The 27,831-nt window shown below is 39.3% G+C and overlaps 1 protein-coding gene across 34 annotated transcripts in view; it reads left to right on the top strand.

The window, feature by feature from the left end:
- The window catches only part of LOC109992409 (ankyrin-3-like), a 158,903-nt gene that overhangs the window by 63,780 nt on the left and 67,292 nt on the right, over nucleotides 1-27,831 (top strand). For 25 of the 34 annotated variants that reach the window (XM_065949374.1, XM_065949368.1, XM_065949360.1 and 22 more), the window contains exons 2-9: nucleotides 11,114-11,215; nucleotides 11,659-11,757; nucleotides 14,234-14,332; nucleotides 16,136-16,234; nucleotides 20,388-20,573; nucleotides 22,603-22,626; nucleotides 25,908-26,006; nucleotides 27,570-27,668. In XM_065949374.1, coding sequence (XP_065805446.1) covers nucleotides 11,114-11,215; nucleotides 11,659-11,757; nucleotides 14,234-14,332; nucleotides 16,136-16,234; nucleotides 20,388-20,573; nucleotides 22,603-22,626; nucleotides 25,908-26,006; nucleotides 27,570-27,668 — 807 coding nt within the window. The remainder of the gene's footprint in view (nucleotides 1-11,113; nucleotides 11,216-11,658; nucleotides 11,758-14,233; nucleotides 14,333-16,135; nucleotides 16,235-20,387; nucleotides 20,574-22,602; nucleotides 22,627-25,907; nucleotides 26,007-27,569; nucleotides 27,669-27,831) is intronic. The other 9 variants (XM_065949361.1, XM_065949381.1, XM_065949384.1 and 6 more) reach the window with 1 other exon arrangement.

Here is a 27,831-nt window from a genome sequence, read left to right as displayed (position 1 = left end):
TGTAGGATTTGAGCATTGTTGTGGTTTAAAGGATCCAGACATGGGACGTTATAGGCTGAGGAGAGGGGGGGTCGTTGATGGGACGGGTCGCAGTGGCAACTCTGCTGCACCACTCTGCTGCAGTGTGCGTGAATGTGAGTGTCTGTGTGTGTGTGTGTGCCTGTTGGGATTCCTACCTGCTTTGCTGTGATTGTGCACTTATAAAGTCCTGTTGATTGGGTTCTCTTTATGAGCGTTAACATGCAGTGGTTTGTGGATACAGTTTCATGTTGCAGCACAGGGATGTGTATGGAAACACCTGACCTTGGACAGTGGCGCATGCTCTGTGTCTGTTTGGGAAAAGGTGAATTAAGGTGCGATTAGGAGAACTTTATGATACAAATTCATCATAAAGAAGAGCGATTAAGGTTATGATTTCTTGTTATGACTAATGTTGTCATTAACTTAAAACCACCCTTTAGAGGATTCAGAAAGCCCTTCATGTGTCCCTGTGATAACTCAAAGTCTCTCTAAAGCTGGTGATAAGTGATACACAGTGAAAGCTACCTCATGACTGGCTTACTGCAGCAGTTTAATGGTAATTAAGGAGGTATAGGATCAGATAAATGCAGCAAAATCGCAACTTTTTCCAACCTACAGATGAATCCAAGTCTTAAAGGATGTGAAATTAATGTTCTGCAGAGCTTGAATTTCAGAAATGAAGTGTTTTTGTTAGATTAAACAGTAAATGCAAGCTTGTTTACAGTATGTGACCTAATGTGAGCTAGGTCATGACTGCTTTACTGCAGCAGTTCAATGATAATTGAGGAGGTATCAAATCGGATAGATGCAGGAATATCACAACCTTTCAACCTACAAATAAAACCAAGTATGCATGGAGGATATCCATCTAATGCTTGAATTTTGCAACTTTTTTCCTTCTTAAAACATAAAGTTTTGAGGATATAGATTTAATGTTCTGTATGATTTTCAGTCATTAGGTGTTTCTTTCGGCTAATAGAAAAACTAGCTCATTGTAGGGATGCAGCTTAAACCAGCTGAGTAATGTCTCTCTGCAGTACGATAATGATAATTAGTTATTACTTCAGGTTATAGCAGGAATTTTACCTGTCAATTAAACTACGTAAGGCTGGGGGGGGTGTTTTTATAGTGTTAGACTTTTAGGGGCTTTATTGTTCATTTTTAAAGGGGCAGCGCACAATTAAATGTAATTGCACCAGAGTAATAGCTAATTCACATCTGTTATCCTTGAGCAGGTAAACAAATAATACACAGCAGGAAGTACATAATCTAATATCACAGAATATGTAAAAAAAAAATAAAAAAAAAGTCAATTTGTGTAAAATGACACTTAATAATATATCATATTAAATCCAAAAATATAAACAAACACTGCAAAAAACACTATAAAAATGTCCATGTTAAGCTAGCTCATGACTGGCTTACAGCAGTTTTAATGGTAGTTTTAAATGTGTTTGGGCTTAGATATTAGCTTGAATCTTGCAACTTTTTAACTCATCTGCAATTAATCCAATTTGGCGGGCTTTAATCTAAAGTTCTGTAGAGTTTAACTCTCAGTAAATATATGTTTCTGTACAGTAAAATACAACAGCAGGTAATATATAATAGACAGAGTAGGCCCAGGATAGCTAATATGACTAGCTTACTGCATTGGCTTTATGGTATATATGGAGGTATCGACCTACGCTTGGATTAACTTTTGAGGCTCTATGTGTTGTAAAGTGTGTAACATAATTATTCTGTTAAATATAACAGAATAAGTGAAACATGAAATACAGCGCTAGCTTATCTTGCAGCAGCTTCATAGCTTTCAGGAGGCAACCACTCAGATATTCTCGGTTATTTTGATACTTATTTTGAACTGTTACTTCAAAAAAGAAGTGAAACCGATAGAAATCTTATTTGTTGTCGCCTTTTACTTTCCCTCAACCTTTTGTTTCTGTTCAATAAAAACAGAAAACCTAGCTAGTTGGTGATAAGTGATATACAGCGTGAGCTAGCTTGTGTCTGGCTAGGCTATAGTGCAGACGTTTTATGTTACATGAGGAGGTTAAAACTCAGACATTAACTTCCAGTTTGCAACTTTTCTCTAACCTACAAACCAAACCTAGTTATGACAATGTCAGTCGAAGGAAATGTAATGTTTGACTGTCAGTGTGTGTCTTTAGTAAAAGAAACGCTAACAGGCTAAATGTGACAGAAGTTTCATAAGGTGCTTTTATCTTCGAGAGGCCTATCTGGTGCAGTTTTACTACCTATTTCTCTGAACTGCTTATAAAAAGTAAAAGATAAAGGTTAAAAAAAAAAATGTAACTGTAGTGTCTTACTTTCACGAATAGACGTTACTGTCACACAGCTTGTTAGCTAGCTGTTGGCATGTCAGACTGTGTTAGCATGTTTGCTGGTTGCAGGGAGCAGCTCTCATGCAGGAATGTGTGCAACTGTATGAGCGACTGAAGCATTCTCTGCATATCGCTCGTGGCTATATTAAGTTTCAGTGAAGGGACACTTAACTTAAAACTGAAACTGAAGCTTTATATCTGCTTTAAACAAACAATAAGACATCTTTAAATGTCGATTTGAGTCCAGAGTCTTCATAGTATCTGTGCACTTTTGTCACAAACATATAGCGTACAATTGAATAAGTTTGCCTCAAAGTCTTTCATGTATTCCAAATTTAATGCAAATTTGACCACATTTATGAGGCTAAATCTTCCACATACAACCAGGAACAAAATACTACCTGGTAAGTCACCAAATCAAACATACAAAACATTGATTTAATCGCTTTAAGGTGAGCTACTGCTTCTGACTAAATCCCTTAAAATGCCTTAGTACACCAAATTATTCCCAAAAATATCACAAACTGTTGGCTGTATCAAACCAAAACATGAAGACTTTTGTGTTTGTTCAGATTAGCAATGAATTGCTTGTTTACATCATTGTTTAACATTTGGTCCGTACAAAGGTGTGCATAAAGTGCATTTGAACCAAAGTCCCTTATATCTGACCGCCTTAAAACCAATCGTATTCAGTTATATCTTATGAAACAAAGAAAAGAAGTGAATCCTCCCAAATAAAGAAGCCGTAACTAGAGAATGTTTGGAATAAATGCTGGACCTAAAGGTATTATTACTTACTGTTTGAATTTGCAGATGTATTTTCTGCCTTTTCTCTGATAACAAATCAAAAGTTTTGATATTTCAGCTCTTATTTGGACACAGGAACAGTGTGATAAACAACATAGTGACTACTGCATTCCTGGCTCACACCGACGACCAATGTGGCCGTGTACTCGAGCCGCAGCAACTTGAGAGGCCGGTGATGAAAACAGTGCAGGCTGATGGCAGGAATAGCAGGCATACACACTCACTCAGATGAACAGGAAGACATTTTTATTGATTCTAATTCTGGAGTCGTTGTGCGGTCTCGGTGGACTCTTATCAGTGACATTCCTGTGTGCACATGAACATGCATATACTGCACAGTCTGTACTTAACACAGCTGCTAAGCTTTCTTTTCCTCTCTGTGTTGGCTCATAACACGTTATATTATCTAATTTTCCCCATTTTTGGGACTTTAAGGTCATCCTAAACAGGACATATATGGGCAGGAAAAGAACGCAAGATTGTGATTTAAAGATAAAGGGCTATGATCCAGCTTATATGTTCAGTTTATTAGCTATTTGTCAGTAGCTATTCAGGTGAATTTCACTGTTTTATGTCTTGCAAACTTGTTTTAGATCCTCCCACTGGGTATTAAGCCCATATTGTCTGGTTGAATTCAATTATGAGCTCAAATTTCCAATTAATTCAGAAACCTTTCATCCGTAAACAATCAGGCCTTGAAAATAATGGACAAAAATTAAATAAATAAAACATCCATTGGTATTATTTCTACATAAAAAGTAAATCTACTTGACAGCTGTGTGTAGGTAGATGTAGGTGAAATCCACCAGACCTCATGCTGGACTTCAGCACTCTGTGTTTAGAGAACCTTCTAAGAGCATGATGCTTTAAAGTGCAATCTCTGATAAGTTATGAGCAGCCGAGCTGGTGCCACTTTATCTCAAAAGGTTTGGCATTGTGCCTTTAAACCCTTAGTTTATAAAAAAAAAACAAAAAAAAAAAAACACTCAACAGAAAAGTGGCTACATCCTCTGAAAACTTAGAATATATAATATTTTATTATTTATTACCCGTAGCTACTAGCCAGGCTAAGTTAACAAATGAAGGCCGACCTGAATTTGCATAGTTATAATGAGGGCTAGATTTACATACTTCACATTAATTTCATATAGCTGCAACTTTGCTCATTATTGTATTTTTAAAGGTCACATGTTATGTAGAATATACTTCACCATTTTTTCCTACACTCATGTGTCCCTAGTCTGTCTACAAACCCCCCAATGATGAGAAAAGTCCATCCTCTCTGTCTTTTGCCTGCTCCACTTTTCAGAAAATGTGTGCTCAAACAGGCTGTTTGGAGATTTTCCCTTCATGACATCACAAAGGACAGTAACCCCTCCCCCAGGTGGGTGACACTCCCACAGCTAGGTGTTTGATCTGCCCTCTGAGTCTGCCTTCTCACCTTAAACAATAGGGCATGGAGCGAGAAAGCACCGAGTACACCCAAGCCCTTCCAGAGAGGGGGCGTGGTCAGACCCATCTTATTTACATTTAAAGGTACAGACACAGAAACAGCCTGTTCTGAGCAGGGCTGAAATAGAGGGGTTTATAGGCATGATCAAATACAGGATCATTGTGGATTTAGAACAAGAAACTTCACACACATGTTTTGGAAAGCTCTGAGACTTATTTCAACTTGTTAAAAAGGAGAATAATATGTGACCTTTAAGAAGCATCTGACTTATAATTCTATGAAAAGATGGAGCTAATTACACAAAATGTGGTAGGGAATTATTTCAGGTCAGAGTGGAGGACTAAAGCTTCCTAATTGAATTTAAAAAATCCATATTTACTTTTGCTTCTTGGCAAACTTGTCTGGTGGTGATCATGTGTGGGTGATGTTTTTCTGTAATGTGTATTGTCGTACAGAGGATTGTGTGTCATGGGAGTTAATAGCTAAGCAGTCACTTCATTAGCAGGACGTAATGCTGCTTTCAAAAGCTGAGATCAGCTATTGTTTCAAATATGAGCCGGGTTCTTTTTTGGCATAGATAATAGGAGGGGTTTTATATAGAGTGTCCATTAGTGGTGCACTTTGTAAATGATTGCCAGTAAATCTGCACCGGAGTAGCCTGAGGATCATCAACATTTGAGTTTTTTTTTTCCTTTCTTAAGATTTAAAGTCAAAGTAATCTCAGTGATATTCGTCCGTACATGCATGCATGGGAACAATGCAAACAAAAAACGGCTATAAGTGAACTTTGTATGCACTAAGTGGCGCCAGTTTTCCAGAATGTAAACAAATACAGGATTTTAAAAAAATAACCCATAACATAACTCACTGACTATATACCCACATTACATTCTTAACGTCTCCCAAATCCCCCACTTCATGGGAACTGTAGTTCAAAACTGAACGTATAGTTCTCTTTATGTGGAAGAAATCAAAAAGCACTAATAGGAGTGATAAAACCATATCTTAAAAATCAGTTGTTGTTTGAAGGCAGCCCCCACAGACTGAATGCTGACACCAAAAACACTCTGTGTGTGTGTGTGTGTGTGTGTGTGATGATGAACTCAGATAAGATCCATTCAGCGAGTGGGAAATGAGCTCAGCGATCAGCTTTAGCCGACAATCAGTCTACAATAACAGAGATCATGGTGCGGTGAGCGAGACAAGACCGTCTAACACACCGGACCAACTCTGTCCTCTGTCACGTTACGCTATATTTGATGAGGTTTTTAAAGCTTGAAGCCTCAGGTCATTCAGTTACAACTATCGTATGACCAATATGTTAGATATCTACTGAATGAAATCATAAAATGACATTTCCATATAATCAAACTTTAAGGAAACATGCTATGTTGAAGTGCTAGCTAATCAGTCAACAATGCAGCAGCCAGTATGTCCTCCTTCTAAGTTTAGATTCTGGTCCTGGATTTGTTTGGACCAGAGGTGATAGGCTGTTTTAAGGCACCCCCACGTGGTCATTTTGAACGTCCCTCGGTTTGCCAGACTGCAGTACCCATTTTAAACACTAGGTGTCTGAGTTATATACTGCTCCTTTAACTGATAGACGTTTATATTCTATAAACGTCAATGCAATGTAAAGGCTTCCAAATGCTATGAGTGCTTTTTGCAGTAACTTTTGGCCTTTAGGAATAGTTTTGAACATCAAAGAAAACTTCAGTCTTTGTATTTGATGGCGTGCCTTTTTCAAAAGACAAATATTTGAGATGTGTTTTGCATCATTTTTCCCACATTTCTGATGTCAAAGAAAAAGCTTTTGGATCTCCACCAGAATCTAAAATTGCCTTCTGTATGTTTGCTTAAAGTCTGGCTGCGCACTATGAGAGCCAGGCTGTAACTTTCAAATCAAGAAATGACACATATTTCCATATACGTATAAAAAGTTGAAATCCTAAGCACACATTTATTCAGCTTGATACACTCAGGGGTTTTGATGTTAAAGTGTTTCTTGATCTGGTATGACTGTTTGCATACAGAGGCTTATGTTGATGTATGCAGTGTTAATAGACTTCACTGGAGTCGTTGCTGACTTTTATGAGACAGTCTGCTTACTCATGACCCTCGAAGATATCAGAGAGTCTGAAAAACACCTAAAAGAGCCTTTAAAATACCTTCATATTTCATGTTTATATTATAACCAGCATGTTTGAACAACAGTTTGATTACATTCCTTGTCAGAGTTTTGTTTATTATGTTAAAACACAATAAATGGCTGGTATGATGCACTAAAGAGTATACACTTCTTGATAAGTCTCCTGTTCTCCTCGCTCTGAAGTCAGCGTATGACTTTTCTTTTCTTTTCTAAAATTCGATCCAACAAACGACAAACTGTGTTTGTAGGTCTGAGTTTGGTTTGTTGCCGTATGTCCATGGTTGACCTTACAGCAACCATCACTCAGATCAGGCAGTTCATTTAGTGGTGGTCATGATGGCTATACAGCAGAGAGGAATGGTGACTGGTGATTTTTTTAGACATATCTTGGGGCTTTTTTTATGCCTTTATTTTGATAGGATAGTGGATAGAGTTAAAAGTAGAAAGAGAGACTGCGAATAACATGCAGGAAAGCGGCCGCAAGTCGGATTTGAACTCGCCCACTTGTAGGACTAGATGCTCTGTACAGTACATGGGGCGCGACCTAACTTGCCCCCATGTCCATATCTTAAGCCCATGTTTGGAATGTGAATGTTTTTTATTCACTGTGTAAAGAACAGCTGACATTTTCCCTGCTAATCAGGTGTTTTTGGTTGTTCCTGTTTTTGTCCCTATTATTATTTTGCAGCTGCAAATATGCAAATCTGTAGCTTGGGAGTTAAAAAAATGTATATGATGTTTTCTCAATAAACATGACGTGGCAGAATATACACCCATGTGTTCTTGACTGCACTCGTACATAGTGGAAATACAACAATGTTTGGAGATTCAAAATAGAAGAACTTTGCATACTAAGTATTTTTAAAAGCAACCAGTATTTTAACTCAAGTGGCCTAACAATGTGACCACACTTTGACTCAAGAAATGAAGTTGTGTATTTTGTCCACCACTGACTGGAACAGATATGTCACTTTTCGGCATCAAATATAGATTTTCGAAACCAGAGTGGATTTATAAATGCAAAAACTATGAGCACATACTCTGAATGAATCTGTTTCAAACTCTGTCGTACCTTGTTTTTTTCTGTGTGTGTATATTCTGTCTAGAGAAGATTGTAGGTTAATGGGCACATGCAGCCGAGGGTAATTGGAGAGTTCTTCCCCTGTGTACTGCCCAAATACTCGGGTGTGGCGGACTGTAGCGCCGCACTGCAATCATGAAACTGTAGACGCACTCTTTGTGCCTGTCTGCCTCTCTGCCTGCTTTTCCTTCCTACATTTTTTTAAACCTCCTCTACACACGCTCGTTGACTCTGCTTCATCCACGCTCTGATTCTCTTTCTACACAAGTTCCCCCTCACTGCATGCATTCATTCACCCACTGCCACACACACGACCACACCCTGAAATCCTCACACACAGATACGCAGACATGCACACGCAGCATGTTTAGCTCCCCTCGGCTCAGCTTTATGACGGAGCGTGTCTGCAGTTGCGACCAGTTTGCTGTAAATTGCAGTGTTTTTGTTGCAGCCGTTGTCCTGACACACAGGCTGGTGCATGCAGCAGTAGGTGTTAGCACAGTGTGTGTTTGTTTGTCCCAGATTTGCTGCTGCTTCTTGGAAAAAATGCGCCACAGAGTTCATAAACAATAATTTTGGATGCTCACAGCCCCCCAGTTGTTGTCAGGAAGCATAAGTGTTTATGCAGCGTTCGAGGCTGGAGGTGATAATCTTCTGCTAATGGGTGTAGTTTCTACCGGTCACAGAGCATTCCTGATTCATTCTTCACTTTGAAATTATGTTTTTGTCCCTTCTGTTGTTTTTCAGGATTTATTTCTTAGATAATCGCTCTTTTTTAATGTTTGTTTTTGGGCTTGTTTGGCCTTTATTGTAGAGACAGGAGAGTGGAAAGCGGCAGAAATCAGGAAGAGAGAGAGTGGAGAATGAGATGTGGAAAGGACCATACTTGGAGGACCATAGCCTCGCACAAACTAACCACTAGGCTAATGGCACCCCTTAACATCATCTTCATACTTTGAAGCCACCTTACTTCAGTTAAGAGATGAGACAAGGTGATAAAAATGAATTATATTATTTTGAGTCTGAGTGTAAAAGTAAAAATATAAAGATAACTGAGCAGCGGCAAAGAACATGAAACCCGTTTTGTCGCTGCTTTTTGCCTCACAGGCTGCATTCAAGCAGCCATACTGTATTTATTTAAACTATTTGCACTGTGTGGTGCCTGAAAAGAGGACATACAGATGTTTTTTCATATGTGTTTACTTTATTTGGAGCCACACATAATCACAAATAATTATACAGTCAACTTACTGTATAGATATGAAAACTCTTCCTTAGTAATCCATCCTCTCCGTGTTTTCTAGCAAAGATAGAAAGCAGAACAAAGAAAGAGAACATCGGGGGGATTTCCAATTCAGAAAAGAAAAAGGGGCTCTACATATGTGTATACCCAGGTCGTTCATCTGCAGATGATTTTGAAGGCAGAGGGGTCACAAAAAGTCTTACAAATATCTGGCCTGGGTATTTCGATCGATGACTTTAATTTCAGACCACATGTTCTGTGTCTGGTAAAAAAAAGCTGAGGCTCAAACTGGGTTTTTATTTTAGAAACAAGTTTTGTTTTTCTTTTAATGTTAAAAAAAACACCTTGTTGCTGTAACTTTTGTTTTACCTGTTTTAGACTATGGTGATCTTTTGTACTTTTGTTCATGCACGCCTCTGCTCCGTGTCTCCATATGGTCGATACAGCCTACCATGAGTCCTAGAGGTTCATAACAAACTGTAAAGCGCTCTGACTCACTGTTGTGAGTTGTACTCTCAGGTAGGATGGCCTGCTGTTGCGACCCGTAGGCTCAAACATACACACTCGTAAACATTTATATACTGTATAAGTCTATTCTTGGTCTGCTCCCACACCATATTATATGTGTTTTTATAACATAGAAAAGTACTGGAGTGTATTATTTGCAGTCTCAGGATCTCTTTATGCTCTCTGTCCCAAACGCACAAACAGAAGCTGGGCAAAGGACTGTTTGTATTCTGCACCCTCAGCCTGGAATCTGTCTGTAGCTTTACTACTTGAACTACAGACTCACAGATTTGACTCATAGATAATGCATATGTTGGCGTTTTGTAAAATTGTACTTTGGCTCCCTTTGTGTCTCCGTCTGTAACTTTGTGTCTGTGCTGCTGCCTGTCTTGGCTATGTCTCCGAATAAAAAATAAGATAAATACTTGGAGATTAAAATGTCTGTATAAATAGATATATCATTTTTTAAGTATTAAATTTACTCTTTATCTTGAGTTCTCGTTATTATTCTCCTACTTAGGCACTTGAACACGACATCAAGACGGCTATACAAGACAAAAGCACTGTTATAAAGATTTACATTAGTCAATAGTATTTTATAAAATATAACTTATAGGCTCTGACAAAGAAATAAGACATGCATTAATCCATTGTAGTGCAGTCACAGTACACCAAGGGTTTGCAGAACATTTATAACTTTTAGTTTATCTTCAAAATTTCAATCGATTTACACTGATGATACTTCCTCTACATTTTCTGATGCATTGCAGCATGTAGTTTAATGCAAATGTGTACATGTGTTATGTAAAGGACACATGTTGGTACAGAGCTGGACTTCTTATCACACAGATAAAGTAAATCCCTCGGTTGTAGGTTGGATTTGGCAGACTGTTTATTCTTGGCACGGAGATGTGATGTGTAGCTAAGCTGGTGTGTTTCAGGAGACGGAGTAATCTTACTTTGTTTCACCATTGAACCTAAACTCGTTTCTTCTTTTGGCTCTTATTCAAAGTGTGAACAGAAACGATACCCTGCTTCTTCAGCCTGAAAGGATTTATTCATCTTATCTGTGATTGCAGGGATTCATGGTGATTCTATGACTCTCAGTCAATTCTGATTAATTCTGCAATATTTATTTTATGTTTTATAAATATAATAAATAGCCTCGAGTAATAGTGATGTGTCAGTCAGGAAAGAGTCGGCTCTATGTGACTTTTTTTATGTCTACGATGGGACCTAGCTCCCTTTTTGTTGTTATTTAAAGGTCACATATTCTGCAAAATACACTTCACCATGTGTCTCTAACACTAACATGTGTCCCTAGCCTGTCCACAAACCCTCCAATTATGAGATTACTCCATCCTCTCCGTCTTTTGCCTGCTCCACTTGGGTTACAAAGTGCATTTTCCTGATTCTCCTGAATTGTATCACCCTTTCATAAATGCTTCAAAGTGAAATTTAAGATGAGAAACCAACCTGTCCTTCTTCTTCTCTGTGTGTCCTCCTGCAGACGGATGTAAACGCTTGTTACCTGCGATCAGCTCGTGCCGGGAACCTAGAGAAAGCCTTGGACTACCTGAAGAATGGAGTCGACATTAATATTTGCAATCAGGTAAAACAACAGTGAACCTCCACTACAGATTGTAAAATAATATTCTCCCCAAGTAAATAGTTTGGTACAAGTGATCAGTAATATTTCTCAAACTTCGGCAGCAAAACTTCACTGACTAAATCAACTCCCTCACTCAGTCAAAGGCTGAATTATGTTATTGACCTGAGACAATTAGGTACCAATTTAATGGGGAACAAAAGCATGAAACGGTGACGCCATGCTGGTGTTGAACCTCTATGGAAGACATAATTGGTTTGTCCAACAATGTGGTCCAGACTGACATATTTAAACACCTCTGTGATTGTACAACATCAAATTCTGTTCAGACATTAATGGTCGTCAGATAATTAACCTCACTGATTTTCCACCTGAAGTCGATCCGTGTTATTTACTCTATGGCGTGAACTTTCTCCTTGTCTGGATTTTAAAATGTGTCCCTTCAGAATGGCCTGAACGCGCTTCATCTGGCCTCGAAGGAAGGCCATGTAGAAGTGGTGGCTGAGCTCATCAAGCATGGTGCCAATGTGGATGCAGCTACCAAGGTGTGTATTACCCAGGATTCACGTCCACACACACACACGTACACAGAAAGGCTCATAATGTATGCATGAATCCACACACACCAACACACACACTGCTGTTTGCTTGGTCAGCTTCTTCCCAAAGTCACATTGCTTAAGCAGCACTAAAGGAGATAAATGGTTTTGTGTCAACTGAGGTGATTTAGTAAAAAGCGATAGTCTGTCTAATCGTGTGCATGACAGTGTTTCTAACATAAATGTGTCTCTACAGCTACTGCATCTAAATTATGAGACAGTGACACTCGGTAGTGATTTAATTCTAACACAGTTAATGTATGCGTCAAGAGGAAAAGTCATTATGTTCAGGGAGATTGTGGTTGCATTGCTTGCTAGCCCTGCATGCTCAATCATACATTAATCAGTAGGCAGCAACTGATAGGTGCAATTGTTGTTTAGCTAGCTGGTCAGGAATAAAGTTGAAGAAAGTGGGGTTGATAAAAGCTAAAAATAGAAGTGGAGTGAATACATCATATTTGTTGACTTGGGCCAAACATGATTTTAATAAATAGATTTTCACAAAACTCTCAAAGTATATCTTTAAAGGTTAAGAAATGTGCAGCTTGTAGCATCAAGCGCATTAAACAGAGGGTAGGGATGTTAGCTTATCACATTTAGCTGCTGATTTAGCTACACTTCTAAAGGAAGGTGAATTTCTAGCATTTTTGGACACTTAATGTTTACCTGTCTGATTGATCAGCGTCCTTATCGTAACTCATAATAAATGCTAATGTTATTTTGGTCTCCAGCTGAAGTTATTAGCTAACATCATGTTAACAATCGGCTGTAACGGCCTAGCGAGCATTAGCTTAATATCTGACACCCTACAAAGAAGTTAAGGTGGAATATGTTGACCTGATACAGATATTCTCCTTAGCAGGAAAGTTTTTGGATAACAAAATTCAAGCTACAGTAAAAAAAGAACATGTACATTGAGCATTGGGCATGAAGTTCTCAGACAGGTTACTTAATTGATGCTAATATTATTTCCTGTCTCCTGGATGTGTTAAAGGCAAAGAGTTGTACATCGGCTTCATTTTTCAACAGTGGAGGTTGCCTCTTGGAGTTACAGCATGAATTCACTTTCAGGAAGGGAGGGGGGAAATGTATATGCAGCAGCATGAATGACATAATGGTAACAGCTGCTGTTAATCTGTCGCTGACACACAGACAACAGGTGCATCCATTAGAGATTTAACATGCAACTTATTCTCATACCAACACTACCTCACTTTGCTACCTCCATTCAGATTTTCCTCAATTAAAATTTTTCCCCCACTGCTTCATCTTCCTATACACTCTCTATGAGAAACTCTCTTTTTTTGCTTTAAAGTTGACCTATTCTGCTGATCCCCATTTTAAAACTCACGTATAGTGTTACAATGCTGGATGCCCACACTAAACCAGGGCAAGGTTTCAGATCATGAGGTAAACACATGTTGGAGTAATCCCAGGATGAGTCTGCTTAATGTCGTTAAACAGCTTTTTCTGCATTACATGCGATAGTCTCCCGATATGAAAACCAAGAATTCCACGAGACGTCTTCAAGCCTCTATGTAGGCCGCTGAAAACTCTTCACTAGACTCTCTTCTCCCAGCACTGGAGAGCAGCCCACCCCTGACAGCCCTGCAGCATTCTGCCCCCCCTGGATAGCTTCCAGAGAGCTGGCCAATCAGAGGAAAGAGGGCCTTAAGGCGACAGCAGCTGAAATAAACCGTTTCAAGCAGAGGCTGAAGTTAGGGTTTTTAAGTATGAGATAGATAAGGAGTTTTTTTTTTTGTTCCAAATCATGCATTAACTGTTTTTAACTGTTTTTGAATTAAGTGTTTTGTTTTGTTTTAATTAATGCTTTGTGAAAGAGGGGCAGATATTAGATTAGTCTTTTTTCTGCTCCTTTTCATTCAAAATTTGAGATTTTATGTTTGTTTGTTTTTCTTAACTTTATTGTTTGTTTGAATGAAATAAATTTACAAATAAAATAAATAAATAAATAAATGTAGAGCTCCTCTATACTGTAGGTTTCACAGACTGACAACATGCATGCTGAAGAAGAGTATAGGGATTATTAATATGGGAAATTAAGGAAGCTGTACATCTAAAGCAATCTGTGTTAATTATGTGTAATAATGTGTCATCGAAGTGTTATTTACAGTAATCATTCTCAATGAAGCTAGACAAGCTCTTATAGGTGAAACATGAATAATAAAGGATCTTGTATTTTCCTTTATTATAAGGGAAAGGAGTCATTTTTAAGGAACTATGACAGATGAATGATAATAATAACCTTTGCCCCAGTTCTCTACCTTCCCGCTGTCCACATTGACAGACTCTTAAAGACAAGTAAAAGTGTGTTACAATTAAAGTCCTGGTTCAGTTGGAAATACAATAAAGATTATTTTCTGGAAGTTTTTATTTTCTCTTTTTGTGTCGTCCACAACAGAAAGGAAACACAGCCCTCCACATAGCTTCTCTTGCCGGGCAGACAGACGTGGTGAAGGAGCTGGTCACACATGGAGCCAACGTCAACGCACAGTCTCAGGTAAAACACACACACACGCACAAAAAACACACACGCAAACACAAAGCTCTCAAACTGTGAAATCATCTTTGCTGGAAATCCAGGTTTGAGTTTGTGCGTTCATGCAGATGAATGTGGACACAGCTATTGTACACACAGTATCCTTTTTTTTTTTTTTCGGGGTGTGTGTGCTGTGTCAGCGGCTCTGCAGTGTTTCCTGGCCCACATTCACACACACACACACACACACACACACACACACACACAGACACACTATCACACTGCTGTAGTCACCACAGCCATGATGATAATGTCAACATCAAAGCCTCGGTTGGAGCTTTTTAGAGAGGAAAATCAGAATAATGTTGTATTGATGAGCTGTTACCTTGGGCCCGGTGGTGTAACGATTGACTTCATACTGGCTCTATAAGGGAGGTTTCTCTCTTCTCTTGACATGAAAGGAAATGTTGAAGTATTCCTTGAACACTCACAATAACACCTTTGCTGATTCTGCAATGCAGCATTTTAGTCCTGCTGCTCAGAGTCGTGCTTTCGCTTCTTTAAAGTGAGTTTTATTTCCACTGCGTCCTTCACTTCTTCAGCTTTTTGAATGTGAAGTCTAAATGAAATGTTGTGTAACAGAGAGAACTAAAAGGTTTTGGTGCACCTGAGTTCATACAAAGAAGAGGAGAGAGAAAGGGAAGGGGGAGCTTTTTGTTTGTGTGCTGAAGTGATTTGTCAATCCTTGATTTTCTCTGCAGATCTGTTTTTTTTCTTTGCTTTGTTCTGGTGTCACACAAAGACATGGAAACTAACACACACAGTCCTACAGCTCCAGCTTGTATCTTTGTGTTATCAGGTGTGAGGCATGTATGGAGGTGACAGTATGTGCTCCATGAACTTTGCACGTCAATCCATGTGCAGCTGTAGAGCTCAAAAAGCTTTACAGTGGACATCTTACCAGATACACATGAAATGTTCTACAGTGAGGATTTTTAATCATCACCATCAATAAATCATGACGAGGCAGATTTTTCTTACAAACTCAATTAACACAACATTTTTAGATTAAAAAACCTGATGGCCTGATGTTTGTTTTTGCAAGACACAGCAAATGAAAGAATGAAAAAAAGTCACATCAATGCAAAAATCCTGTAAATCCAATTCTGCTGTAACGTAGATCCGCTCAATGATTTTTATTTTAACACGGCCAGTCATGACCTTGTTTAAGCAGCGATATCAGTGGGAAAGATCATCAAACTATCTCACTGTAATTCAAAGTCAAACTATTTGTGTTTCTCTATTTTTAAAGACCAAAAAGTGCATAATTTGTTTATAACTTTGGTAACTCCTGGGAAGAAAACTATCTTCAACTCGAGTGTGCGCTTGACGTCTTTTTAATGTGGCACATATTTGCACAAATTCTGACTTTTGAATTTTAAAAAAAAGTAGACGATAAAACGATCAAAACATTGAAGAATACACAATAATAAAATGTATAAAATACAAACAAGCATACAGCATTTACTGTACACACAGAACATGGAAAAAAGAAAGCAAAATAGGAATATGGGAAGTAGCCATAAAATCAACAATATATAAATAAAAGACCAAGAAAACTGTGATAATGAGATGCAGAAATCATTGTTAGAAGCTAAGTCTTTGTTTCTAGCTGACAGAAATCTTCCTCTTTCCTTCTTTCTCTAGAAGATTTATTAGTTACAGCTAATGTTTAAATTCCTTGAATTAAACAGTGAATTATAGTGCTCATCATGATGTTGATTTCATGTCACAGTCATTGTTTTTTTTTTTTGTCTTTTCCAGAATGGCTTCACTCCTCTGTACATGGCGGCGCAGGAGAACCACATGGACGTGGTTCAGTTCTTGTTGGACCATGGCTCGAGTCAGAGCATCGCCACAGAGGTAAAACAACAAACACAGACACGCTGTAATAAATGTACGCTGCGTTTACACTTAATGCCTGTAAGTACAACACAGAGCTGTCAGCAGTAGATTGTGGTTAATAGCTGGCTGCTACCACTGGTTCATTAGAGGACAAAAGTTCAAAAGGAGGAGTCAAATATCCTGTTAGGGGTCAAAAAACAACCAAATATGTTGATTTAAAAGACGAATCTGTTGACTGAATGGTGAAGAAAGTCAAGAGATGAAGAGGCGACAATTTATTCACTGATAGTGACCTTGACTGCCCTCGGGGACGTTTCTGAAGCCTGTCGTCTGTGGTGTGAGAGAGTGCTACGCTGCGAGTGTGTCACTGCGATCCATCATCTGCTGTAGTACAGGCAGACCGCCAACAGCCACTAAAGTGTGACAAACACAACCTGCACTGAGGCCAAAACCTTCTCCGACTTGGAGATCATGTATAGAGACTGGTGGTGCTGTTAGTGCCTCTAGTGTTACAGCAGCTGGAAATATATAATCCAAACTAGCTTCTTACTTGATGCTGGACAAGAGGACCACATCACCTGTTAGTGCCAGAGTGAATTATGGTGCAATAGTAAGTTAGAGAACTTGTTAAAGGCTTTATATGTGATTTTTTGATCCAGCAGATGTCGCCCTTGAGCACCGGCATGAAACCAAAACTACTCGTGCTGCATTGTTGTGTTAGCATGCTAATGCTAGCGATCTTTATTATGCTGGTATCTTCACACTGCATGTAAATTTACCTGAAATGAGCGTGATCTAGAAACACAGTTAAGCAGTGAGTACAGTATGTTATTCTTCTTTTCTCTAGTCCCTCAATTAAACAACTTTTATACACGAGGGGAGGAGTCAGCCGGCCGTCCCGGCGATGTAAACAAACTGAAGATAGGACTCCGAAAACTCTGAAAACATCACAGACAGTGGGACTCGGGTGTTACACCCATTGTAGACAGTCATGACTCACAGAGTTATTTTCAGAGGATATACTTGATTTCTATTATATTTAAGTGTGAAAAATCACAAATAAAGCCTTTGAAGGCAGTGAGTTCAATGTTTCAGAAGCTTCATATGTTTTAAAAATGTCTGGGATAGTTCAAGAATCAATCTAAAAGTACAGCAACTTTAAAAAGGCAGAGTAGCTAGTAAGATCTAAACTGAAGCGAAGAGGATGGTAACGAACGAAGCAGTCGAGGAAGAGAAAAAGGGAAAGTGACAGAGCAAGAAGCAGAGCGTACATCCCTGCAGATGTGAGCCATTACAGATTGTGACGCAACGTTCGGCTGTATCGTTATGTCATTCGTTGTGTCATGTTTAGCAGCTCTACCGGGTGCAGAAAGTCGTCAACTATGAAGGAAGATATGGATTATAAGTTGCCAGTGATGTTGTCTGAATATTGTCAAACGTGTTAAAATAAAGTTCACAATCTTCACCGTCCACCTCCGTCCTTTTCATCTTTCCTATCATCTTTTTCGTCTCTCCTTCTACCCCTCTTCCCTTTTGTCTCCTCCCTGTACCCCACTTTTCCCACCACATCTCCCCCCTTCTCCTCCCCTCTTCCTCCCCACAGTCGGAGACAGAGTGAATTATTCATGTAGGGAAATATATATCCATGTTTGAAGCAACCCCCGTTGTTTAATAATTCATATTTAGGCATTTTGGCATGAGGCAGAGTATGTCAGAACATTCCTTTTCAGAAAAATCTTTTGTCTGCACTTCATCTCTTTTAATTGCATCTATGATTATTTTATAGTATTAAAGGACCGATATGTAAGATATCTACTGAATTAAATGATAAAGTGACCGTACTATATGATCAGACATTAAGGAAACATGCAATGTTGAAGTGCTGGCTTCTCTGACAACAATGCAGCAGCCAGTATGTCCTCCATCTAACTTTAGATTCTGCTCCTGAATGCTCTGTTTTTGTTTTGACCAGAGAAGGTAGGCGGTTTGTCAGGCATACAGGTGTTGCAGCGATGGAAGCCGGCAAGAGAAGTGGTTCAGATAGAAGTGATTGTACCCGACCTAAAAAGCCTCTGCATGTTTCTAATAAGCTCCACGAGCAGAAACGCGCTCAGACTAGGATCAATATTGGAGATGCTTTTGAAAAATGGAGAGAGGTTAGAACACAGAAAGGTTTACAGACCCATGCAGAGCTGGATAAACACTGAAGCTTCAGAGTCCACCACATGGCAACCTGCCTGCACAGTGACTAAAGAGAGGAGGGTGGCGGGAGGGGGGGCAGCTCTCTTTGATGTTTTCAATTCGGACTGCAGTACCCATTGTAAACACTAGGTGTCAGAGGTACATATTGCTCCTTTAAATCCCGTTTTGAACTTTTAATAGAGCAAAATACTCTTACTATAGTCTTCATGACTTAAAGCTAGTGTTATAATCAGTTATCATTTTAAAGCTGGGGCATGTGTGTCACCCCTTTACAACTGAAACACTTGTCTCATGTAAGCGATACACAGCGTTTAGCTTTGTATTGTTTGAATTTGTGTTTTTCTTTCTAAGATATTGGCCCCTTTTTTGTGAGGCTAAATTGTGCTGCGTCATTGCTTAAACATAAAATATCAAAAGTGCTTTTTTTGTGCCTTTTGTTTCCTGCTGCTGCTGTTGTTGTGTCGTCGAAGTGTTTGAGGACATTAATCTGACTTTGTGTCTTTCCACTGAATGTATAATAAAGCAGATGAAGCAGGAGGGGAGCGCCATGGGATGACTTCTGAAATCTTAAAAAAAAGAGGCAAAATTTATGCGTTTGAACATGTTTGTCTGCCTGTGGGAGTGGATATATGTGTGGTTATTCCAGAGATGCTGCGCTAGGATCTGATCGTGAATGTGTCAGTGTGTGTCAGTGTGTGTCTGTGTGTGTGTGTCTGTGTCTGTGTGTGTGTGTGTGTGTGTGTGTGTGTGTTTATTAGCGTATGGACGTGTTGGTTTGCATCTCGCCTGCTCTGTTCTGTGTGTGAGCTCTGCAGGATCTCCGGGGGGAGGTTGTGCTTTGATGTGTGTTTGTGCAGTGATGCCGAGTCGTTTTTTCATCCAGACGGTCGGTGTCCTGAGTAAACACACACACACGCCTAATGTACGCACACGCATGCATTAGCTCAATGTTGTTTTCCTTTGGAGAAATCTTTTTTTTCTGAGATGATTCATGGATATTACTGCCAGAGTTTCAACCCCTTTTCTTTCTTCATTATTTTCCAGGAGCAGCTGCAGAATTTGCTTTCTATTTGTCCTCGAGCGAGATGCTGAACTCAGTCACACTCTTCACCGTCTTAATAGCATTAGCTAAAATGCTTAAATTGCCAAAACGGCTGATATGGCTGCCCCGTGCTTCTTAAGCTCCTTTTAGACATGCAACACTTGACACTTATCTCGTGAATCATTTCTGGGGAAGCTTCTGAGACACTTCATAAAATACGCAAAGATTTAAGATTCAGTCATAAAGTTTTCCATGTCAGTCATGATTTCTTCAGACGAGCATTCCTCGTCTATTAAAGAGGTTAAAGACTGATGGCCGTAGTTTTCCTCTTTGTCTAAATAAGTATAAAACCTTAAGGAAAAGACACCAGCGTAAATCAGGTTCTCTCTTGTATTGATGTGTGATATTGATTATTAAAGTGCTTTTTATTCTGTGAGCATTCAAAGACATAGCGCGGTCCTTCAGATGAGACAGGAATACTAACTGTCCTCAGGAGACACAGAGCTGCTAACCAAGTGTGTGTGTGTGTGTGTGTGTGTGTGTGTGTGTGTGTGTGTGTGTGTGTGTGTGTGTGTGTCTCATGTTTAACATTCTGCTGTGTGATTTGTATGATGTAAGATTAAACAGAAGGGAGTTGTTGCAGCAGTCAGACACTTCAAAGACGAGTTTGATTTGGTTTCACTCTGCTTTGAAGAACAAGGAGCCTGAAAAAAGAGAGACTGTATGAGAACATCTTTTATCTTCAGTGAGTCAGAAGTTCACCTGAGCAAACTCAGGTGTACCATCTGTGTATGTGTGTGTGTATGTGTGTTTTTTTTTATTATTGGTTAAGCTGTTGGCATCTTTTTGAATCTAGCAGCTACTAGCATCCATCGACTCACTATACCACTTCCTTGTTTTAACCGCTCTGGTTCTTCTGGTTGACAGGATGGATTCACTCCTCTGGCTGTGGCGTTGCAGCAGGGTCACGAGCAGGTGGTTTCTCTCCTGCTGGAAAACGACACAAAGGGGAAGGTCCGGCTGCCTGCGCTGCACATCGCCGCACGAAAAGACGACACCAAGGCGGCAGCGCTGCTCCTCCAAAGCGACCACAATGCAGACGTGGAGTCAAAGGTAAAATACAAATCCCATAATGACCTACGAAGATGAAGATTATTATGCCCCCCTTTTGACATTATGACGCATATTTTGAGTCCAATGAGACCCCAATGTGAAATATGGGCTTTACTTCTGATTGTTTCATTAAAACAGGTGTTCGCTAGTTACCTGTGTGCTACAGGTCTGTTTCCTTTACCTTGAGATTCAGGGGACATAAATGATAATCAAACAAATTAAAGTTCAGCATCATAATAATTAGCTTTAGAACTGCTGGTACATAAATTGTGTTACTTTTGGTCGGTGCTGTGATGGCTGTTTCCGGTAAGTTAGCCCGCTGCTGGATAGTAGCGTCATGATTAGCATAGAAAAGGGACAATGGAGAAGCTTTTTCCCCCCAAAATTTCATCCTCTTTCAAACAGTATAAAGTCACCATATATACCTTCAAGATATGCTAACCACGGGGATTACACAGCGGAAAGAGAAGTGGCCTCTTTAGCATTAGCCTCATTAGCATTAGCATTAAGAATGACAAAACCCTTTTTGGTCAGGACATTTTTCCAAATTTTTCATAACAAAGTATGGAAAAGCAAAGAAAAATTACACTACTTAAATGCATAAAACATATATGATTAAATGTGCAAATTACATTTATACAATTTCAGAAGTGTGATGGATTAACTTTTAGCCCCATGCAAAAGAATATAAGAAATGTCACAAAGTAGTACACACACATTGTGTTTGATAGCTTAGAGTTTCTTCTGTAGCTTATTAATTCTGTGACGACAGCACACTGTACGATTTAAAGAGCCCATATTCTGCCCTTTTTGGGGTTCGTATATTTAATCTATGTATCTACTAAAGTATGTTCACAATAGCCAAAGTTTGAAAAAAGTGTCTGTTTTCATGAACTGCCGCTCCATGCACCGGCTCGCTTCTGACTCTCTCTCTAAGGCTCTGAAGTGCCCACGTTCAGAGTCCCCACGTGTGCCAAGTCTGATCTGATTGGTCGGCCTGTCGGCTCTGCCATAATTGGTCAGTCGCTCTGGCTTCGAGGGCCGGGGAGCAAAAACATTAGCAGGCTACGGCATATTATGTGCGTGCTACAGAAGTTAACGGGCGTGCAACATGAGCTGCTGGGCTTGCCACAACGAGCCAATGGGCTTAGATCAGTGATCTCACACTGGCAAAAAAGATTTCCGAGGGGGGCTAGGACTGAGCGTTACATGCAGATAATGCTGCAGCTAACAGGAGGGCGTAGGAGAAGCCACATTTCCGCTGAATATTTGCAAATAGATGTGCCTAAACATGCACAGGACACGTGGAAAGCTGAAAGACATTTTATTCACTACACAGTTAAATATAATGTACGGATGCATGTCAGCTCAGGGCTTCCGTACAAACAATGTCTGGCTTTTTTAGTTGTTAGCTTTTTTAAGTTGTGTGAAACTTAATGTCTCCATTAAGGTGAGCAGTCAAACACGATTCTGTTTCGACTTAAGGTGAACTTTTTCCTTACTTTTATTTATTCAATGGCTTTTTTTTACCAAGAAAAAGAAATATAGAGTGCCTTTAATCGTTTGTACAGTAAAAAATTAAAAAACCTGAGGTTGCTTCCTCAATTAATTAAAGAAACAAACTGTTCTAGAGCTGTGTGTCTTTATTGTGAACTTCTTTGCACTTATTGTTGGTTCCTTTTAAGAAAGACATTATTTTCTTTGTGGTAAGATGCAACAAATCTGTCACTGAGGGCAAGCATAGAATTTCTTGTCTTTCCTCTTTTACATAAGGAATCAGTGTAGAACAAACAACATACATTAAGGCAGAGTGTCCGTCCATCATGTGGTTGTGTGTACTTATGTGTTGTAGTTCTTTTCATTGTTTCATGATCCCATCCTACAGCTTCGTGCAGCCATGGTGTTGGTGTTGCTGTTGTAGTTGTGGTGCACTAACCACCCCATTCTCTCCTCCTCCTCCTCCTCCTCCTCCCTCTATTTGTTCCTGTCCTTACCCTACCGCTGCCCTGTTTTCCTTTTCCCTTTCTAGATGATGGTGAATAGAACAACAGAGGTACATCTTGTCTTGTCTTCCTCTGCTCTTCCTCCTCTCCTCCTCCTCTCCATCGTTCACTCACGGTCGTCATCGCACAGCCAAAGCTTTCTGTCTGCTAGCATGAACGCTAAATATGCTGGCATGAATGCTTTTGCTGCTGACAGCACCTCACCTGTGTGTGCTTGGTTTGAAAGCCTGCATCACATATTTGACCTGCATATTGCTGCAAGATATAGTTCATAAAAGGAAGAATTTCAGCCTCTTAACATTAGAATATAGTTTGTTGAGCTGTTATGACTTTTTCAGATGTGTTTTTCATCACGAGAAACACTTAATCTTTATCATCAAAGTGATATTTTTGTGTGTGCTTTGGCCAGAAAATGCTTGGCATGCATTGCTTCTCAGTGCCAGATCAATTAACCCTCACTCTGTAGGTTTTTGTCGTCATTTACTGTAAATGGTTCAGTCCAAGTCTGCGTTTCTGTCATGCTCTGGTGTCAACAAGACACCCATAATTATGAATAACAAAGGTATCACCAGAAAAAGACACTAACATAAGCTGTACCAGGTAGAAGAATGCAAAATCTCCCCAATTAGATCTGCTAGCATTGCTTTCTTTTGCAGGCCTAGTTATACTGAAGGTACTACAAACTCTATTCACATGTCTCCCTCGCACAAAACATCCTAACATAAAAAAGCATTTTCTGATGAAGTTGTTCAGTTGTGACTAGTCTTAAGGTGGAAGACCGTGGACCTGTTTGGTTTTATGTTAGCTTGCATAGCTACAGAACGGAACAATTGCTCGCTAGCTGAAATAGCTAAACACTGTCTTGCGTGGCTAAGTTAGATAATTAATTCAGACTCCTTGAAACAGAATTGACATGTTTAATTGTCCATCTTGCAGTTTGAAAAGGTTTAATACGCTTATGTTTTAGTTAAGCTAATGCCAGGTCCATGCAGGGTGACTATATTTTTCTTCGTTGCTTGCTTATGTTAGCCCTGCTGCCTAGCTAAACGCCTCACTGCTAACAAAAACCAGCGAGTTAAAAGTGTTTATGTTAGCTGAAATGAAATATTAAAGCTACAGAACAAAGCCAAAGTAAATATGGTATATTTACCATGTAACATATGATGCTAATGATGCTAGCATGCTGTTACAGACTGGCTGCAGGAGCAACAAGATAATGAATGTGGTTAACTTAACATTCACTGTTGTTGATAATAATGACTTTCTGGTAGTTAAATAAACTGTAGCATCTCTGCTGCAGTATTTAACAGCCCACAGCTCTTCCATCCATTTCCTCATGACTTTATTTTATCAATCTACTGTTCTGTAGTTCCATCCAATAAGACTTAAGAATAACCTTTTTTGACATTTCTCTTTTTTCCTTAAATTGTTGAGTGATTGATTGAGATGCAAATAATCTCAGATGTTAGATCATGTTTTAATTTGTATAAACTGGAAATGTACAAATGCCTTTAATTAAATGAATTCAATGTCCCTGTGTAATGATCCAGCTGTCACTGAGGGAAACTGGAGGGGTTAAGTGATTGTAATGGACTTAGCCTAGCTGAAGCATGCCAGTAGATGTTATTTATTTGCTGACATTTTGCTGACTATTCAAGAGATAATGCTGATTTCTGTCACTGTGCTCAGAACAGCACTTTCATCAGATTGGAAGACAACAGCTTTTTGAATTTTTGAAGCATGTTCAATAGCATGTTGACCTTTCTGCAAGTGGAATGAACAAGTAGGCTACAGTGGGCTGAAATGCCGAAGAGATAATATTAATGCAATTATAATGCACACTTTATCAGAAGAGATGTGCTAAATGTAGCTTTTCAGTTTATTTAGCTCTGGTAAATGTGAAGATATGGATCTTAAGTATTAAGTCTAAGCTTTAAACTAAAATGCATGCCACTTGCATGTCTGTGAGACGACACTGAACTTTTGAATAAGAGAATCAACCATTGCATTGTTTTCATTTGACAGGACTGAAATGTGCGTATGTTTGCTTATATAGAGTGCTGCAGGAAGTTCTTTTTGTAACACAGCCCTTAAGTTAGCATCACATCGCTTCCTTCAACAAAAACCTGATGGATGAGTGCCAGTGCAATTTGGATTAGTGCTCATTGCTCAGCTCTGTTATAGCTCACTGTCCCTGCAATGAGTTGCAGATCTTCAAGGCTAGACAGTTAGCTAACAAGTGTAAGACCTCCAAAAAATGACAAGTCGTAACTTTTCTCGTTATCTATTGAAGAATTCACAGTTCTCTTTTTCCTTTATTTTTTTGTAAACTGCAACAAAGCACACATTGCAAAGAACAAACAGAAAATAAGGCACAATCAATAATTACCTAGCATAAACATGCTTAGTCATGCTGCCAGCTTACAGCTCTGCTAGCTATCAATTTATTCAAATCTAATCGTCGAAAGCAACAAACAACTTAAACACTCTCTCTGTACACCCAAAAACACAAAATAATAAATATTTACAGTGGCTTACTGGACTGACAGGTGTGAGCATTGTAGCTATTATTCAAGGCCAGCGTTAACGCCAGCTCTTTGCTTTACAATTGATTGATCAAAAGTTAGTTTGAGATAACACTTCCAACAACCGATATCGCTGGAGTGAAACCAACGAGTGATGTCACTGAATATACATCCATGTTCTGTACAGTCTATGGTTAGGATGTTTTATAACAGCACAACTTCTGTAGCCTCATTTAGACACTTTTTTGTGACCCTGATGACAGGCTATAGCTAACAAGCTAAACAAATACAAATTACATGTTAGGTTGCCTACTTGCTGGCTAATTATAGGTTGTTAAACATACATAAAAATCTCTTTAACTTAACCTAATTTCAGGGTTTTAAGAATAATCTCATTGACTTTGAGGCGAGGGAACCGAAGGTGCAAATATGCTAACTGATTTCTTGGTTTTTTCGACCGATCCTGTAGCACTCTATTGGGATTCTCTCCTCGCTGACCTGATCAGTGTCAGGTTGTGGTGCACAAAACTTGCCGAAGAAGTGTTACACAAGAAAAGTAGAGTTATTTTTCTGTTTGTTAGAAACAGAAAATCCACGACTGATTTTATTTTGTCGATTTTCAAAGCATGTTCTGCTCAGCTCTGGTCTGCTGCGCTCTGTTAGCCTGCTTTTCAGCTCACTGCTCTTTTTCTGTTATGTTCCTATCATGCTTTGCTCACGGCTCATCACGCGAAACGTTTTGCATCTTTCCCTGCGTCTCTAAAGGACTCTCTTGTTTTATTTTTTGATTTGTCTTTTCACTATAGAGCGGCTTCACTCCTCTGCATATCGCGGCTCACTACGGAAACATCAACGTAGCAACACTCCTGCTGAACAGAGGGGCAGCTGTGGACTTCAAGGCAAGGGTAGGGAAACACACACACACACACACACACACACACACACACACACACACACACACCTTTTGAAATGAGAGCTGCTGCTGCAAACTCTCACTCCAAGACCCTCGTAGTGGATCATATGCATGTCTGTGTGTGCAGGAATGTTATTCTGACACATGTCCGATCTACAGCTGTGCATGTCACTCTGCTGCAGGAAACTCAAACATGTTGTCTGTCTGCTATGTTTAACACCCTATTGACTCTCTGATTGGATGCTGGGTTTGTGGGTGTGGAAAAAACAGGGCGGTGTTTGAGAATAAGAATGAAAGTGGGGACTTTGATTATTTCTGTCACTCAATCTTCACCTCAACTTCAATCCAATCTTGTTACTGCAGCAAAAAAAACAAATATTTCATCTTGATTACACGGCTGATGAGAATGTCTTTGTTATTGTACTGCAGTTTATTTAAAGTCAGTTCAATGCACTCTGCCCGTCTTCTTTCAACAGAGAGAGAGTAAATTAGTTCCCCTATGAAAACAGCCCAAAACAAATGAACAATACATCCTGTTTAAGCATCTTAAAAAAAAAAACTACTTTTCAACAGTTTTAGGAAACGACAGAGCCTTAAAAATAGATAAATATTTTGCATGTTTTTAAAGAGTTTGAGACAAAAAAAAAGGAATCAGGGCTGAGGGTGAAAGATCCCGCTGGGACGTCAGAAAGTATTTAACTACAGGCAGACCTTATTACTTTTAGTTCGATTTTTTTTGTCATATTTATTGCCTTTAAGTTAATTATAGACATTCATATTTTTGCTTTTTTGTCTTTTACCAAAAAGAAAATTCAAGACATATTTTCAAAGCAGCTTTCATTGTTAGTGGATCTTTACAAATACTCCACGGTGCAGGGTGTCCAGTTAAACTACCCTCTACTATTCAGCCACATAGAAATATCCCCCTCCCACTCTGTCATTATATAGAGGAAATTGTTGCTGGAAAAGACAAAGAATAACCGAGGAAGAAATGACTTGGTTAAACAGAAAGCTCTTCTGCTGAAGTTGCCTGACGGTTACATCCTCTAGAGGGGGATATTTATCAATTTTCCCTCTATCATTTTCTCCCTGTGCTGTCAAACAGAGACACTTAAACGCCCACTGAATACATTTACTTTCAGGTGATAGTTGTTTTAAAACACTAAAGATATGATCAGGCTTTCTGACAACTTCACTTCCTTTTTTTTAATCTTCTTCCTTTTAAGTTACTTTTGGGCCTTTCTGCCTTTAATTAGCTGACAGTGGGAAAAGTTTATCTTACAGAAGAGCCAATGAGAAGTACTTCAGTTTTTAGTTCGTTCTGTTTTTAAGACGTTTTAGGCCGTCCTGTCTTTATTGTCCTGGAAGCATTCAGGAGCGGTTAAAGACTGGAGGTTGTGGGGTTTTAGGTTAATGTGATACTCAATGTGTCCTTACAGACGAGTACGGGTTGTTCCGCACTATTTGTGTCATTTTTCTCTTGTCTTAAAATAGCCTCTTAAAATCGATGATTCTACAGATGAATAGCAAAATACTTCTACTTTCTTCTCCTCAGAATGACATCACACCGCTGCACGTAGCATCCAAACGTGGAAACGGCAACATGGTGCGACTGCTGCTGGAGAGAGGGGCCAAGATAGATGCTCGGACCAAGGTAAACAATGAACACAGTTTGATGTTGAAGGAGACACTAACTCAGAGGAAGTGAGGGGCTTGCAAAAGACAGAGTGATCTAAAAATACTTTAAAAAGGCAGCAGATGAGTTAAGCCATCTCAATTTTTACTTCAGATACAGGCTCATAACTTACCCATATATT

This window comes from Labrus bergylta, chromosome 21 (assembly GCF_963930695.1).
Source record: "Labrus bergylta chromosome 21, fLabBer1.1, whole genome shotgun sequence".
NCBI lineage: Eukaryota > Metazoa > Chordata > Actinopteri > Labriformes > Labridae > Labrus > Labrus bergylta.
The sequence above is the reverse complement of the archived record's forward strand: the minus strand, read 5'-3'. Positions and strand labels throughout refer to the sequence as shown.